General features: G+C 36.6%; 1 protein-coding gene across 3 annotated transcripts in view; it reads right to left on the reverse strand.

Annotated features, from left to right (window-relative positions):
• The window catches only part of OXR1 (oxidation resistance 1), a 448,199-nt gene that overhangs the window by 309,630 nt on the left and 119,529 nt on the right, over positions 1-19,040 (reverse strand). Inside the window, exon 1 of one of the 3 annotated variants that reach the window (XM_027064030.2) lies at positions 7,150-7,166. The exons of the other annotated variants lie outside the window; for them this stretch is intronic. Within the exon in view, the coding sequence (XP_026919831.1) occupies positions 7,150-7,151 (2 nt within the window). The 5' untranslated portion in view covers positions 7,152-7,166. Of the gene's footprint in view, positions 1-7,149; positions 7,167-19,040 lie in introns of those variants that run through there. 3 annotated transcript variants of the gene reach the window in all.

The raw sequence follows: 19,040 nt of genomic DNA on the forward strand, positions 1-19,040 counted from the left end.
CCTCTGGGAATACAATTTTAACATTTAACTGAAATTTCCAATAAGCTAAACTACAAAAACAAACAAACAAACAAACAAACAAACAAACATCTATAGCCTTCATGGCCAGGAACCACCCTAAATAATCAGAACACCAGGGTATAACTGGCTGGCTGCTGTTATAGCTATCTGGAAACTATCAGTCTATTTGTATATATTTAATGGAAAAGAGACTTTCTGGATGCTATAGACTGATTGCATTAATGGTCCCCATTACTGGCCTCTCATACCCATGCATTTTACTGTTTAAATTTGGGTTCCCCTCCCAATCTGACGTTGAGCTCAGTCCAGTGACTACCTTTGTTTTGCCCAAACAGATGGATGCAAACTTGATAAAAGAAAAGGCATGAAAAGCATTTGGTCATTTATGCTTCCAATCTTGTTTTTCTAAGATCATGGTGAGAACTTACTCAGTCTAGCCTTTCAAAGGAATATAACAGATGAGCATGTAGAAGGGAGACCAGATGTCCCAGCTGAGGCAATTCTACACCAGTACATAGCTAGCCATGTGACAGAACCCATCCAAGATCAGCAAAACTGCCTCCCCACCTGCAACTAACCATAGACAGAGTGAGCCCAGCTGAACCCAGAACCATCCAGCTGATCTATAGACATGTAAATAATTAAAGGCTTACTGTTTTAAACTACTGTGTTTTGGGGTAGATGGTTACATCTTATTATTTGGGGGATATATAACTAATATACTTGCAACTAGGTAAAAAACTCTGAGTTTTCCAATTTTAACTTCCAAGTATACAACTCAGAACTATTTTAAGAGGTCTATGGAGAATCAGAATTTTATACTCAAATTTTCCACAGTGGTATGTTTGAGGGAGGCAGGGTATATCTGGCGTTCAAAAAATCATCTATTTGGAAATGGTATTATGAAAGATGCTAAAAATTCTATTTATGTTAATAACTATTTTGGGGATATGTTTTATCATGTATAGAATGTTATTATAATTCACATATATGTTAATGTATACATACATATGTATCAGAGGCACATATTTTATTGATTGGTATGTACCCTCAAAAAAGTTCAGAGACAACTGATCTTGCTTCTGTTTACATATGGTAATTTTCTTATTTAGGAAGAGTTTCTCATAGTGTGGGCTTTCAGGATGGGTCATCTATTCAGAAATAAAAACCAATTCATTGGCTAAGTATCCTGCTTCTCTTCTGAATCTGATAAGATTTTAAGTATTTTTAAAAATTACTAGTATTCCATTAAAGTAAACGGAAAAATTAATGTAGTGACTCTATAGTGATTTCTTTTTTTTAAGGCATGCTTAGTTTATAGAACAGTTGTACTGGGAAAATAGAGCACAGTCTCTTTGACTTGAGAACACTTTTCAAATATTAATACCTTCACTGGCCACACCAGTTATGGTGTGGTATCTTACTAAAATACTTTAAGCTATATACATATACCATTTTTACTACCAAATACCAGTAAACATAATTATTTTAATGAGCATAAATATTTAGGAGTAAATGATTTTATAAGAGTTTCCACATATTAATGGTTTATAGTGATTTTAAATTGCAGCTAATTTACTTGTTTACATAAACTCCAAAATAACTTCTTTATTGGAACTAAGCTTAAAGTAAAATGATCTATTAGTAAACCAGTGAGGAATGCTACATTTCTCAGATATAAGGAACCTTACAAGAAAGATATATTCTTCATGCCCTTAGAGAGTGCAGATAAATGTTAAAACATAAATTTTACAAATTAACAAATAAAGATATATGACCTCTATTTCAGAATCAATTTTACAATGTGTTATATCTTCAAAAGGAAAGCAATTTAAAACTGTCAAATTTGCTTCAGTATGGCTTTCTTATATATAAAATTCCTCTCATAATGCTACCATATATATTTTTCCTTTCCCCTTAGATCATTCTGCTAAATTCATATACATTCATATTTAAAGGTATTTTTTAAACACAAGTGATTTCCCCCCCTTCACGTAAAAATGCTTTCCTTCTTTTCCACCCCAGAGAGTTAAATATCATAGGCTGCTGATGTTCTGAGAGCTCACTTTTAACCCTTTAACCTTGGAGGGGCATCTGGGTGGCTCAGTCGGTTAAGGTACAGCTTCAGCTCAGGGCATGATCTCAAGGTTCGTGGGTTCAAGCCCTGTGTTGCACTCCGTGCTGACAGCTCAGAACCTGGAGCCTGCTTCGGATTCTGTCTCCCTGTCTCTCTGCCCCTCCCCCACTTGCACTCTGTGTCTTTCAAAAATAAATGTTAAAAAAAAAAAAGAGAAGAAGAAGATTGGAACACTATGTACATGCTTATCCAGATGAGTTGTATTCTTTCTGGAAAAAAAAAAAAAGAGCTTACTATAAGGTCTGATTTGCATTCTGATTTCCACAGTGTTTTGAGTTATGTCTAATTCCATAAAATGAAATTAATCTTTCAGTTTAGACTATTGCAGTGGGACTAACAAATAAAAAGTCTAGATTATTTATAAAATCCATCGAATTACTTCCCAAATAAGAAACAAAGAACAAGAGGGTGGCTAAGAAGTTGTCCTCCAACAATGCAGCAATCCAGACAGACAGCAGAGCTGCACCACAGGCTGTCCTGCTGCAGCCCCACAAAAGGAGTGGGACATGATGTAGAAGAACAAGTCTCCTCACAGGCCCCATGGGTTCCAGCTCCATCATGCCTCTCGCCATATAATGAGCTCATCAGTCATCTGTTTAGCTTTCGAGCCAACAGGCTATTGACTGGATCCAGACTCCAGGGACTGAGATGTTCTTGGATCTCTTCAGACAGACTCACCATGTGACATCGATCAAGCCAATCAATACACCACTTGGCTCTTCGAAGTTCTCTATGTGCAAATAGAGGATAAGCAACAGCCTGCAATGCACCTGCCCCACAGTATGTTAGATGACTGAATGGGCACATCCTTTACAGTCAACGTGAGTTCTGATGAAGGGAGATGCTTGGTCAGGATAAGATACATTTTCTCATCCAGAGCATTCAGAATGACTGAAGTCATAGTTCGCCATTCCTCACAAAGCTTCTGTGCTTCCCTTTCCCAAAATGTCAGCTGCAGGCATGTGATAGATAAATGCAACCAATGTCAATGGAGGCAGCAGTGTCTTTGGTGACAAATATAGGAGTGGAATATTTTACTTATTACATTTTCCTGATAATGGTGCTGTATTTTTAATGGTTGTGAGTTTTGGGTATCAGCATTTTTTCAAAATTAAAAGGATTTATGTTCTGAGGACTAATATATTACATGTTCATTATAAAGTGGTTTTTTTTTTTATTATACAAAAGAGTATGAAGTAAAACAATGACTATGAATCCCATTACCCACAGATAACCACTGTCAACATCTGGGTGACTCGTGTAGATATCTTTGTGGATATACACACACAATTCATATACATATATGTACACATCTGTATATACATTTAAAATCACATCTACCTATCAGCCTACATAAGTACATGCTATTTTACATCCTATTTTTTTTCTAGTTGTTGTAGACATTTATTCCTCTTGCAAAAATAAGTAGGTTAACAGGATGGTTTTCTATGGCTACTGCATTCTGCTCCAAAGCAAGGATAAACACTATTTTACTAATCTCCATATACTCTAATATCTTTCTTAAATCATTCCAAAAAACAAAGCACCATCAACCGAAAGAAACTTTGGCACCATTTCAAAGGACCAGACATTTTGTTGTGAACAAAGGGCCAGGAAATGACAGACACTATAAGATAGAGAAGAACATTAAATATATTAAAAATGGTGAGAGTAGATAAGCATATTAGTATACTTTCAAATGAATCATGTATATCTTATTTTTATACAAATGTTGTACATATTGAGTTCATTTACAAGATAAAATTAAAGGTTACAAAATCCCAAATTTGTAGATTTAAGAGCAGAAATTTTGATAAATGAGCTTATTGGCCTTAAGACACATATGAAATTTACTTAGACTATTAGGTGTTTTCTGATCATGCTTGAAATGAATGAATTTCCTCAGGCCCAGTGTCTTAAGGTGGGAAATAATTAGTTCCTGAGAACAGGACTATACATAATATACTGTAATCAATCTTACTCAGATCTGAGCGATACATCTACAATTGTAAGAAGTGTGATATTTAAAAACTTACATCATCCACTCCTAAAGATATCACTTGTATTTTCTTGTGTAATAAAAATATTTATTTCAAATTGATAAAAAAACATAGTTAAAAAATATATAGACACACACATACACACATATATACAAAAGAAGTGTGCATCCTCTCTGGCCCAATTATTTGGGTTATTTGCACAATCCTGTCATATTTGCATAACAGCAGAGTTCCAAATGCTAACATCAATGGAATACTTAATACATGACAGCCACCATGTTAGGTACGTAGTGTAAATTATTATAATCCTCCAATGTTCTTATGATGTAGAGACTACTACTGCCATTTTTCAGATGCAGTCACACAGCTGAGATAAGGCAGAAGTGAAACTCGACAGTTCAAAATACACATATTAAGTATAAAACATGAAAAATGATTCATTTGGCGCACAAAAAATCTACGTGATGTCTAATAGTCCTATAAGTCTTTTTATAACACTCTCCCTTCATATGCATCAATCTGGTTTCTTTGCAATGTTAATGAACATTTTTTAAGAGAAAACTTGTTAAATCCTGAGTAAGGCCCCTACCAAGTCTCACCAGCATCAAATGGCTAAGTCACTCAGTAGAATAAAATCTTCAAAAGCTGCTACTCTTGGTTTAAATCTGGAGATAAGAAGTAGCTAAATAAGTAGCACTTTGTCCCAAGGTGTAAACATTACTTAAAAAATAGCAGACCAGAAGGAGGAGACTGCAAAGGAGCGCTGGTCAAATTTATGCATTCCCACCATCCTTTGTGCAATCTTCAATGCACTGGGTCCTATGCTTGCCATGCACTATGGTAATCACCTTGTTTGCATTAACTCATTGAAAATTTATAACCTTAAAAGCAGGTACTCTGATTATCCTTCTTAAATAGATACTAGGACCCTAATTCCATATGTATTCCAAAAGTGCCTATAAAGTCTAAAATGAAAAAAACCACCATTTTTAACCAAACAACCTTTTCTTCCTTCAAAGAAATGGCAATGGGGAGCCACAGTAATTGGCCTCCTGGTCAAGAATTTAGCATCCAATTAATTTTCAATTGTAGCTTTAAATCACAACAAATAAATCTTAGTGACACCTGATTTTGTGTGTTAACAAAAACACCTTCAGGATCTGCTCTAGCTTTATCCATTACCAGTCCTCTTGGTGTTCATACTGACTTAGCAGCAATCTGATGTCACCATTCTCACTTATACCCAGGCCCATTTATATTGTTATAACCATCTCTCCCGCTTTTTCATCTTTACGTTTTTCCTTTTTTAAATGTATTATGACTCAGATAAAAGGTGATCTCCTCTAACAAGGCATTCTCCAACCCTGAAGTTGCCTCCCTCCTATACCTAGAGCAATCACAACACTTACAGGTTATATTGTAATTATCTGGCTATTTGTCTATAAGCTTTTTAAGAGAGGGGCCCACATTCTGTTTACCTGGAAAAATATTTAGGAGTTTCTCATAATCTGTTGAGTGAATGAAAACTCAAGCAAGATTGTTCTAAAAAAGGAAAACTTCAGAGCTATGGAACAGCTATTTGAAGGTAACACGTTGAGCCAGGTGCCACACCACACTTCCAATGTATAAACATGTCCTCCAGGGACATACAATCTACTTAGGGGGAAAGGCAAACAAACTTACATCAGATAATAAGTAAAATTACCTAAATCCAAAATGATATTGGAATTCTAACAAGGGAGAAAAAATTTCTGACTATGGAAGTGGTAAAGTGAGAATAGAACGAATTACCAGAATACATCAAGAGAATGTATTTTGTAAGAAACTTAATTACACAATATTTTTTTGTTCACCCAGACTGTTCCAGGAAGAAAGCAATATGATAAATATCTATCCCTTCTTCTATATACACATATACATATCTTCTCTCTCTCTTGCCCCTGCATGCTCACACGTAAGCACGCATATGGGTGATCACAGACACACACTCACACATTTCTTAAAATAATTAAAAGATATAGGTTCTTATGTATCCTACTCTCTAAATTAAAAAAAAATCTTGGTTACTAGAACTGAAATTTGAATGCTGTCTTGCAGTCAACATCAGCTATTAAGTCAAACTGCGGATAACTTAATGATATCTCCCCTTTTGGCAAAGTATGTTAATACCAATAAAGGATGGTGAAGTCTTATTACAAGGAATGAGACAGATAGCAATAGGTTTTAGGCCTACTGAAAAACCATAAAAATGCACTGAATATATACAAAGAAGAGAGGTTTTTAAAATGGTGACAAATTATGATACTGTTAAGGCATTTTAACAGTGTGCCACTGTAGAGTCCTATAAAGGAAATCAGGTCTGAGAAGACATGTCACCTGTCACTTCAGATATTTGTTTACATTTCCAGGAGTTTCTACTCTGTTATAAAGGATGACTCAGATGAAATCCAGGCCATCATTCCTCATGGTAATTGGTTTGCTAATTCTGCAGCACAGCTTTTGGTTTCTGCTCAGCAGTTGGCCTAAGGTTATAAACTGTACTATTTATTAAGCCTTATTAAGACTGCTGTCAGCTGTAATCATATTGCTCCTCTACACAAAACCTTCAGTGGCTCCCTGCTGTTTTCCTAATTAAGTCCATACTCCTTATCTTGGCATTTAAAAGTCCTTTACAATATGTTTCTAAACTTCTTCTCTGTTCTGTATTCTCACCACTCCTCCAAAGGCTGTTGTGATCTGATCAAACTGAACTACTTCGTGTTTCTCGAACACCCTTTCTCATATCCACCCTTTACTCATGTGGTTCTGAGCAGAATGTTCTTTCTGCTTCCCATTTTTAACACCCCATTCACACCCATCCATTGGTTTGCCACATCAGGAGCTTCCCAGGTAAAATGTGAAATCGGCCTCGGCATACAGAGGTCAGGGAGAGCCTGAAGAAAGGCAGGTCACTCCAGACTGGTAGGTGGTAGATGTAATAGGGTAACTTACATTTCAGGCTTGTCTTGAGCAGCTGCAAGATGAGTAGATCTCTGCACCTGCCCACCAGAATCTTTAAAAAAGGTTTATAAGAGGCATTCACTGGGTTCAGTCACATATACTGTACAGATGGTCTCAGCAACACATTACTATCTCAAAGCTGTACCCTTGGGGAAGCTTCTAGCATTGGGAAGGTAAGTGGAATGCACATTCCAAGAACAGGTGAGGGGCTGAGGAGCTTCCAACTGCCCAGGGCCCAGCTCAGGGGTCAATAGGTGGCCATGTTCTCATGATGACCTCCTACATTACCACCCCTCTATGTGACTAGAATTACCAAGCTTTCTTGATGTATCTCAAAAATACCCTATTAAAGAATTTAAAGTGGTATGAGGGAGAAAAATATCAAGTTTGAGTGACACAGATTTAATTCTGAATTCTAATTTTTTTTTCTCTTTGCTGATGACCTTGAGTATGTTAAATGAGATCACAATGTAATGATCATGTCATAGTGTCTGGCACATGATAGAAAATCAATATACACTGGCTTCCCTTTCCCTAACTTCTCCAGTTCAACATGGTCTCTTCTCTCTTTGAATTACATACAACATAAAACATTCCAACTGTGTCACCTGGGAGTCACACATGATCTCTTAGGACTTGTCACTTAGGAAATATTTGTCCTTTCATCAGTGATAAATCACTGACAGCACATTTACAAACCAAACACAGAAAAATCAATGCCACAAAGAAAAATCCCACATACCATAAATTAGTTCATCAAACTCCGAAATTTACCATGGCTTCTTAGCTCCTTATTAGGACTAAAAATTATTATTGGTTAAGAAGGAAAAAAAGGACACTGCAGTACAAATGACAAAATTATTGTAAGATATTCAATTAAAAGTAGATCTAGCATTAGCTGTATTTTAACCCTATTTTGTTATTTACAATATACTAACTACTATATACACTGAGAACTGGGTCTGCTTTAAACACTAGAAAACATCCAATGAAGACTATTTTCCACATAGCATGGAGTTAAAATAAAATTTAATTATTGACCCTTAACCAACCTGTTAAAATGCATTTCAGTTTTACTAAAAATCTGTCTTGATTAGCACTTATTCAGTTTATAATTATGCTTAATGGCCACTAACTATATCTAGGCTACCTTACAATTCTAAAGATATTAGAGTCTTAAGCTTGACAGACTGATGTCTTTCTAAAAATATTAGTGCATACATTAATAAATCACAGGAAGTATTGGAAGGGTTAGTTAATTTTGAGAGGAGTGCATGGAGACTACACTAGAATTCTTAGGGTCTGGTACCTGCATGTGCACTGAATACATGTTTTGGCCCAATATCAAATGACCATCTACTCAAAAGCAGTGTGAGATCAAAGTCAAAGACAAAACCAGATATTGTCATAGAATAAATATACTAAAAACAGGCTTTGCATATGATGAATATGGCAAATTAGTAACAACTCTAGAAAAATAATGCATATATTTTTAAAAGCTTTAAATGAAGGCAAAGCTGAGCTTTGTCTAAAACAAACTTTTCTGGGGCGCCTGGGTGGCGCAGTCGGTTAAGCGTCCGACTTCAGCCAGGTCACATCTCGCGGTCCGTGAGTTCGAGCCCCGCGTCAGGCTCTGGGCTGATGGCTCAGAGCCTGGAGCCTGTTTCCGATTCTGTGTCTCCCTCTCTCTCTGCCCCTCCCCCGTTCATGCTCTGTCTCTCTCTGTCCCAAAAATAAATAAACGTTGAAAAAAAAATTTATAAAAAAAAAAATAAATAAAACAAACTTTTCTTTGGTTATTTGCCAAAAAATGTTCTAAGTCAGTAATAGACAACCAAATGGATTCCCTGGCAAGCAATGAAAACTCATATAGTATTTACCAACAATAGCTTTTAGAATAGCAAGTTATCACCTATTACTAAATTTCTATAACATGAGTGTTCCCTTTATGGGAAATAAAAACAAATAAGAATATAGAAGAAATGTACACATTATTATCCTGCAATGAAATATGTACCTTTTTAAAAGGAAAATAATTTATCTGATTACATAAAGGATACATATTTATTATAAAACTTTTGGAAAATACAGAAAAACACCAAAAGAAAAGAAAAATCACCCCAAATACATACATGAATTATATGTATTTGCTCAGCTAACCAATAAAAATAGAGGCTCACATTGCCTGACTTAATTCTTAACATAATTCTATTTCAGGTCACAGTTTTGGATCTAAAAGTTCTTGACTCCCTGTGTACTTCACCTTGAAAAATGATTATATTTGTTCAGGAATTTTCCAAGCCAAAATAAATTAGATTATGGAAACGAATAAAAACATTTATGGGGGGGGGCTTGCCTGGGTGGCTCAGTCAGTTGGACATTCAGCTTTGGCTCAGGTCATGATCTCACAGTTCCTGAGTTCAAGCCCCACGTCGGGCTCTGTACTGACAGCTCAGAGCCGGGAACCTATTTCAGATTCTGGGTATTCCTCTCTCTCTCTCTCTCTCTCTCTCTCTCTCTCTCTCTGCCCCTCCCCAGCTTGCACTCTGTCTCTCTCTCTCTCTCCTTCAAAAATAAATAAACATTAAAAAAAAAATTTTATGTAGGAATTGCTCACAGCCCAAAGGTCTGTTTGGTTCTTGATGCTGAAAGCTTCATACTGTTATGTATGGTGGTAATTTTAAAGAAGTCGGGTGATAGTTTCCAAGGTTTGACTTTAAAAGCTTTCATATATACGGCTCAGTCTGAGAGATGAGATGCAGATCACCTTCTGTCTCAGGGCCACATTTTCCCCATCCTAGCATTTGAAGGACAGGTTGCCTATAGGGATTCTTAGGACTGATTTTTATGCCACTGGCTATGGCTGAGGAAATTTCCTGAGAGACACAAAAAGCCTGGGACAGTCTGATACAGTCAAGAGTGAACGCTGTCAGAAAAAAATTCTAGGCTCAAATGCTAGAATTACTAGTAGCTCACAAGAATTGTGAGAATTACTTAATAGCAATAATAATAAAAAAACACATAATACTTTTGAGTGTTTAATATTAATATATATTGAAAATACAATATGAATTTTATATGCATTTTCACATTCAATCCTCAAAATAATCCTTGTCAAGCAGGCCCTGCTTTTCTCTCCATTTTATTGCTGAGAAACTGAGGGTAAGAAAAGTAAAACATCACAGAGCTGGTGAGTAGCAGATTCGTGACTAGGTCCTAAGCAGTTTAACTGCAAAGTGTTTGACTCCTATGATGCTACAGTAATACATTATATGCTCAGTGCTTTTACAGTCCAGCACTTTTGCTGTCCTGTACGTGACTGGGCCACTTGGGTGTCACCATGCATAAGATGATATATTTTAAACATAAAGGATCAAAGGCAGATGTGGCCTGAAGCCTTAAACTCTCCAGACACTAAAAGGCCATAGTTCTAAGATTCAAAGAGTTATACAGAAATCAAGGACCCCTGGATAAGCAAAGTCTTACTATTGCATTATGAATATTTACAAAAAGCATGCAAACAACATATATGTACTACTGAGCACAAATCTGCATTAGGGACAGGGGATAAAATGGACAGTAATGAACCCTCTCTTGCAGAAAGTTCATATGGGAAAGAAAGCATAATTTGTGTGTCTCCCTTATGACATCAAGGGCTTCGTGAATGAATGAGATATGTCTTTCACACTTTTGTGCCTTCACAATATAGTACATAGCAGATACCCCCTTGATAAAAATCCACATGTTTAACCTGGCCTAAGTAGTGTGCATGATCTTGCCTTGCCTCATACCACTCCACTCTCTGCCCTCACTCTGTATCATCCTTGAAGACATCAGCACTTCCCCAACCTAGGAAGTTTGCCCACATGCAGGTTTCAGCTTAAGTACCATTTTCACAAAGAAATCTCTCTTCTGTACACTAGATCAAATTTCCCTATAAATCATTCCCATCTCATAAGATACTTTCCCTCCTAACACTTAATTACAAATACAATTAAATACTTATTTTTGTAATTAATTGTACACAGGCAGAAACAGTACAGGTCTTATTTGGTGTTATAATCCCAGCATCTAACGTAGTATCTAGTACATGGAGGTACTCAATAACAATTTGTTAAATGAATAAATGAGTGAAGAAGTAGATGAATAAGTATTTCTGAACAAATGAATAATTTTTAGAAGACACATATAATCATACAATCATTTCTGGAAGCTACAGATGCAAGAGAAGCAGATAAATCCTGAGAAGCTTAGGGGCTAGTACAACAGAGAGTCATTAGAAATTATTGCTGTTTTCTCTGAGACATTCATTTTATTTATTTTTCATTTTTTAATGTTTATTTATTTTTGACACAGAGAGACACAGCATGAGCGGGAGAAGGGCAGAGAGAGAGAATTTGAAGCAGGCTCCAGGCTCTGAGCTGTCAACACAGAGTCCGACATGGGACTTGAACTCACGAACCGCGAAATCATGACCTGAGCAAAAGTTGGACGCTTAACGGACTGAGCCACCCAGGCACCCCTGAGACTTTCACTATAGAGTTGGTTGTTACACACACTACATCACTCTTCTTTTGCTTATACCAATCAGTCATCCATATAAAGATGTTTTTTTGAGCTACACCCTATGTTAGTTCACCCACATCTTAGGTTTTCAAGTTAGAGGCTTTGACTATCTTTTTGCTATGTTTATAAACTGTCGTGACTTCACTTGGCTCAGCACTCATTTTCAGGAATTACCTTAAAATTAATTCAGTGTCCAGGAGGCCAAGGACCCTTTGGAAGGCTCAGGCCCTTTTTGAAAGAAGACTCTGGATTGATTTTGTGCTAATGAATTGATTTATTGAATAAATAGTCACATCTTTCTTCTAGGGATATCACTAAGAGCCAACATCTACCATACTCCACATACAAAAGAAACTTAATAATCATTGGATTTGATTAGAAAAGCAAGAAAGTAACAGGATCCTTCACTTCCAAGCTAAATCAATTCAGTTCTCTTCTTTGACAAGTTCTCTTCACTGACAAATGGAATATCAAAGCTGAACAGATGTTTAGAGTACCAAAACCATAATTAAGTCAAAAGTTACATTTTATTAATTCTTTTCCCTCTAGAAATAAGACCAAGTACAAATACAAACTCAAGACTTTTTCAGTCATCTAGACCTTAGATTATTACTGAAAAAATAGGAAATTATATGCTCTTCACCAGTTTTGGGATTGACATTTTATCAGTGGTTTTTAAAAAGTTCGTGGGTGTGTGTGTGTGTGTGTGTGTGTGTGTGTGTGTATCTCACATAGGTATTTGAAAAAAAATCAATCCCAATAAATCAAAGAAGAAACTCTTCACTTTGCTACTAAGATGAGACCTTCCCCTATAACTCTCCAAGGCAAAACATTTATAAGATGACCCTTTGAGAAAGGAGTGGTATAAAGTATATTTAAAAAAATCTAATTCACTAAGCTCATTTTAAAGAGTTTAGTTTTTTTATATAAGTTATTTTATATAAGAAAAGAAAGCCTATCTAATTGTTTTTCTATCATTAAGCCCAACTGTAACTAAATCCTTCATAGAGTGCAACTGTATCATCTTGCTATATAAAGCTAGTGAGTGAATCACAAATATTCTTAAATATTTTCAGGAAGTTGTGGATTAACTTTCATGAATGTAATTCCTCTGAGCTTTACTTAAAGTTACTCTAAGTGTCACAAATTCTGGTTCATTAGTTTTACAATTCCATTGGCTTTGTGTACTGAGTACATTTAAAAGTCAAGTATTTCTTATAGAAGATGAAACAAAGAAATTGTTTTCTGAATTTTAATCATTCCTTCTCAGGCCAAACTGTATAATCATTTCCTAAGAATTAAACAGTTATGGACATGAAAAAGTAGCTACACCAAATATAAATAAATAAATAAATAAATAAATAAATAAATAAATAAATAATTTCTGTTGTGTTCAATAGTAAAATCACCTTTCTTTTATTTTTTTTTTTGACAAAAGCCCATCATGCTCCTAATTTCTCTGTTTTTGCGAAATTGATTCCCAGAAGTGATTCTGGAAAAGCTAATAATCATAGGGAAAAGTGATATATGATCATTTCCCCCCCTCCATGTGTAGCCAGAATATAAGCATTATTGTATGCTTGAAGCATACCAGGCACTGGAGAGAAAGGCTCAAGAGGTTCATAGTCTAGAGGAGGAAATAAAATATCACACGATAAATACCATTCCAGTGACAGAATCTTTTCCTGTATGATCTCTTGGTTAAATCCCTCTTGATAGGCCAACTGGCTCTTACTGCTCCCCCGTCGGCCTGCACAAACACCTGACCATAAAAGAAATTAGCTTTCTTCCAGAAAACTAATGGGATTATCCTATTTTAAGTGCCATCTGTATTTCTCAAACAAGGCTTACTGATACCTGTGTGTTCCCTGCCCAGAGAACAGCAAAAATTGAAAAATATGTAAAATTAAGTTGCTGGATTAAAACTGTCATTAAAGAACAGAGAAGGATCTGTCCACTGAACTTGCCAACAGTGAGATAATAGTAATTTTCTCTGATCAGAGCCCTATATTCTACTCCAAGAGAGAAGATAAAGGAACAGAACTATGGCTTAATCTCTCTCCTTGAAGCAGTAAGAAAAACCCTGTGTATCCAAAACCTTCCAGAAGAGGGGGCCCAGAACAGGAGAAGGAGGAACAAGGGGAGGAGGAGGAGAAGGAGGAACAAGGGGAGGAGGAGGAGGAGGAGGAAGAGGAGGAGGTGGAAGAAGGGGAGGAGGAGGAGGTGGAGGAAGGGGAGGAGGAGAAGGAAAAGTCTTACCAACAAGGAACTGATATTTATGTGAGTCATATTTGGATATGATTGAATATACTTTTAGATTTAAAAAATTGAAAGGGTAGTAAAAACTAACAATGAATTATTACATATCTTGATGTCTTGAAATGCTCATTTTATTGCTTATTTCTTTTTAATTAATTAATTAATAATTAAAGTTTCTAGTTTTTATTTAAATTCCTGTTAACATATAGTATCATATTAGTTTCAGGAGTAGAATTTAGTGATTCATCACTTACATATAACCTTCAGTGCTCATCACAACAAGTGCCCTCCTTAATGGCCATCACCCATTTAACCCATCCCCCTAACCACCTCCTCTCCAGCAACCCTCAGTTTGTTCTCTATAGTTAAGAGTCTGCTTTACGGTTTGACTTTCTCTTTTTTCCTTCCATGTTCATCTATTTCATTTCTTAAATTCCAACCTCTTACACTGTTGGTAGTAGTGCAAACTGGCGCAGCCACTCTGGAAAACAGTATGAAGTTTCCTCAAAATAGAACTAAGCTAAAAATAGAACTGCTTTATGATCCAGCAATTACACTACTATTTACACAAAAGATACAAATTACTGACTTGAAGGGATACATACACCCTGATGTTTATAGCAGCACTGTCAACAATAGCCAAATGATGGAAAGAGCCCAAGTATCCATTGATTGATGAATGGATACACACGCGCGCGCACGCGCACGCACACACACACACACACACAAAACTGAACATTATTCAGCCATATAAAGAATGAAATCTTACCATTTGCAATGTCATGCATGGAGCTAGAGTATATTATGCTAAGAGAAATAAGTCAATCATAAAAAGACAAACACCATATGACCTATTGTTTATTTTAAAAGGATTAAAGGCACCTTGGTGGCTTGGTCAGTTAAGCATCTGACTCTTGATTTTGGCTCAGGTCGTGATCTCACAGTTTGTGAGATCAAGCCTCAAGTTGGGCTCTGAGCTGACAGCGTGGAGCCTGCTTGGGATTCTCTCTCTCTCCCTCTCTCTGCCCCTCCCCTGCGAGTGTGCTATCTCTTTAAAAATACATAAATAAACTTAAAAAAATAAATAAAAGGACTACAAGTAAGTCTATCCCAGAGAAAAGAACCATCTCCGGTGTGGTCAAACACCTAAGACAATGCTGTCATTCAAGGTTTCTCAAGAGCAACACTACTGACATTCTGGCCAGATAATTCCTTGTTGTGGAGGGGCTGTCTTGTGCATTACAGGATGTTTAGTAACATCACTGGTCTCTACGCACTAGATATTAGTAGCAACTTCAAGTCCTGTCAATCAAAAATGTCTCCAGACATTTGCCACATGTCCCCTGAGAGGTAAAACCATCCCTTGGTTGAGAACCATGGCTATCACTGATGTGTACTACCAGGTATAGTGGCAACATTGTTAATGGTACCTGGGACATTAGTGAAAGCATCCCAAACAACTGTGCTTGAGTTGAGCTGAGTCAAGGGTGAGCAAGAATTTGTTCAGAAGACCAAAATAACTCCCTTTCCCATGAGTATATTTAACCAGAGATATCAAAATTGAGAACATTGAGGGTCCAAACTAGCCATTTCTGAGGCAATCAATTCCCCAAATCACACAGGCACAGTTGCTCTGCCGTATTCTCCTTTCTTCACCATAATGTGTTCTGGACACTTTACAATGTTGAAAGATGGTATAGCAACATAATAAACAGTGATAGCACCTAAATCTCTAAGTAGCTATGTAATCTTGGGGAGTCGTCTAACTTTTGGAAGTTTCAGTACCAATGCCTATAAAATGAAGGTGTTCAATTAGCTGATGACCTCCAATGCCCCTTCAAATTAAGAAATACTTTGATAAATCTTTCTTGTTTCTTGTAGTAGGCTCTCTGCTCATTAAAATGGACACGTTTCATGTATATTGATTTTAAGTGGGCAGTAATCAAATAGCAGTTCTAATAAGTTAGGTACTGAAAACGGGTTAGTAATGCATGCTCAATTTTCATGCCCCTCGGCAAAAATTATTCATATCCAAATTAGAAATAGCTCACCTTTTAGACAAATACCAGTATTACTGCATTGACAGTGAATTAAACTGCCCAAGATTGCATCTGTTTCAAAGAGGTATAACCTTGTCACGTCACAGATGTATACGTGTATCATATTAATATACTTGAACAATTCTGAAATGTTTCCACAAAGAGAGAAAGGGAAGAATTTAGTTCATTATATAAACCATTGTCTTCAGATACATCTTTTTAACAGACTATTTTTTGGAGCAATTTCTGATCCACAGCAAAACTGAGCAGAAAATACAGTTTCCATATACCCTCTCAACCTCATAAACACATAGTTTCCTCCACTGTCAACATCCCCCACCAGAGTGGTACATTTGTTACAGTTGATAAACCTACACTGACACGTCATTATTACCCGAAGTCCATAGATTACATGAAGGTTTACTCCTGGTGGTGTACATTCTCTGTGTTTGGAAAAATGCATAATGACATCTACCCGTCATTAACAGTATCAGATAGAATAGTTTCACTGCCCTAAAAATCCTCTGTGCCTGCCTAGTCATCCTTCCCTCCCCCTTAACCTCTAGCAGCCAATGAATTTTTACTGTCCTCATAGTTCTGTCTTTTCCAGAACGCAGCCTTCAGCATGCAGCCTTTTCAAATTGGCTCCTTTCACTTAGTGATATGCATGTACCACTGTTAACTTATCCACTCACCTACAAAAGGGCATTTTGGTTGCCCCCAAGTTTTGGCAATTATGAATAAAACTACTATAAACATCCATGTGCAGGAATTGAATAGATATCATCAGATACTTTTTAAAATGCAGTTTGATGTATATTAATAAGCAAAGCAGAAATGAATATCACAGCGTATCTTCTTGACTGAAAAGTCAGTCAAATTCTAGTAAGTAAACTTCTAATTTACATGTTTCCGAGTCAACTCAGCAGTTCTGTTAGAAAACCAGAAGCAACAGGTGTCCTTATAGTAATAAGTAAATACTGTTCTCCAGGTTCTCACAGAAGTACAAAAGCAAGCAGTAAGGCAAGCAGACCCCAAGAGAAGATGAGATCACTGTAAGATCCAGGAAGAAAATCCCACATATGTTCTGGCCATACAAACTATAGATGCTTACCAGTTCCTTAGGAGGAATGGGAGACTGATTTCAGAATATGTTACATTTTTTTTTTAGTTTGCTATATATGAACATACAGAGTAGAGTCTTTAATACAGTGTTTATTAATTTGTTGTTGTTATTGTTGCTCTGTTAAAGAACTCCTTTGATGTATCAATCGGGTGTTACTATAAAACAAACCACCCTGAAATGTACTGGCTAAAAACAACCACTTACTTAACTCATGACTCTGTGGGTCAATAATTCTAGCCGGTCTCGTGTTGCCTCAGTGGCTTCCCCCCCTCATCTGCAACGTGGTTTTGCTTATCGTTTCTGTACTCTCTCACATCCCCGTGCCTGTGTCTGGGACGACCGCAATGACGCAGGCCCAGACCCTATTCTCTCACCCTCCAGCAGGTTAGCATGGTGTCCGGAGAGAGGTCATGAGTGGAAGCACGTGAAGGTTCTTGCAGGTTAGCCTCTGAACTTGCACAGTCACTTCTGTTCACTGAAGCCAAGTCATAAGGTCTTCTCAGATTCAAGGGAAGGGGAAACAGACCTCACAGTTTTGTTTGTTTGTTTGTTTGTTTGTTTGTTTGATAGAGAGAAAGCACATGTGCATGCGGGTAGGCCAGGGATAGGGGCAGAGGGGGAGCAAGAGAGGGGGAGGAAGAGAAAGAGAGAATCCCAAGCAATCTCCATGCTTAGTGCAGACCCCAACCCTGGGATCATGGCCTGAACTGAAATCAAGAGTCGGATGCTCAACTGAGTGAACCACCCAGGTGCCCCCAGATTTAACTGATGTGGAGAAGCTGAAAAGTCACCTCATATAGGGCACGGATACAGAAAGAAATGAAGGATTTGGCCATGTTTGCTATCTGCCATATTGTGGTTGTTAGACTATCAGGACAACATTGTGGTTTAAACTTTGAGCTCTGGAAATCAACCACCCAAGCTCAAATCCCTGCTTTGCCATTCATTGGCCAAGTAGCACTGCCCTCTCGAAACCTAACTCACCTTATTTGTAAAACGGAGATAATAATACTAACTACCTTATAGTGTAATTATTAGTGGTAAGCACACTGCCTGGCACAAGAAAGCATTCGGCAAGTGTTTTCTCATTGTTTTTATTTTATTATCATTACCAACTCTTAAGAGAGAAGTTTAACTCACTCCAAGAAACAAAATTATTTGTCCAGTTTGGACAGAAAGAGATAAACTGCTTTCTCTTTCAAATAATTCATCCTTAAGTCATTTCTTTAAGTCATGTTTCTGAGTACATACAACGGGCAGAGGAGTTATTTCTGGTTAGCTTTTATTTATATGATAATGAATGGCTTTTTCCAGTTTTCATTGACAAGAACAGAATCATCAAAGTTCTCATTTGCTAGATAGTTTTAAGTAAAAATATAGTTAAATGTTTGACTTTCCATCTGTCTTTAACTTTTCACTTCCTTAAATTTACTTTCGCCATAATATGTGCTAACACATTGAAATTTTTGAGTAGTAGCTACTAAGCGATTAAATTAAGAAATAAAAAGGATCATTTAATCCATCAAAACATATACCCAACTTGTATCTATCTGTCAAAAATCCATTCAACAGGATCATGATAAGTTTGAGAATGCTTTATTTACATATCAAAATGAGATATTCTGTCTCTAAGAGTGATTCTGAGTGGAACCTTCTTATGGAGATATTTTATTATAGAATTTTCATTTCGTAATGCAACAAATTTAAATCTTATGCATTTTCCTATTCTAAAAAGGAAGATTCAGTATATCAGTCACTAAATTAATCTGCCAACTCTAGTTATAAAATCATAATACAAGACCAAGTTGTGTTAATTTTGAAAATAAGTTTAAAAATGTTATTGTGAGGGGCTCCTGGGTAGCTCAGTCAGTTAAGCATCCAACTTCAGCTCA

The sequence above is a fragment of the Acinonyx jubatus genome, chromosome F2 (genome assembly GCF_027475565.1).
Source record: "Acinonyx jubatus isolate Ajub_Pintada_27869175 chromosome F2, VMU_Ajub_asm_v1.0, whole genome shotgun sequence".
NCBI classification, from domain to species: domain Eukaryota; kingdom Metazoa; phylum Chordata; class Mammalia; order Carnivora; family Felidae; genus Acinonyx; species Acinonyx jubatus.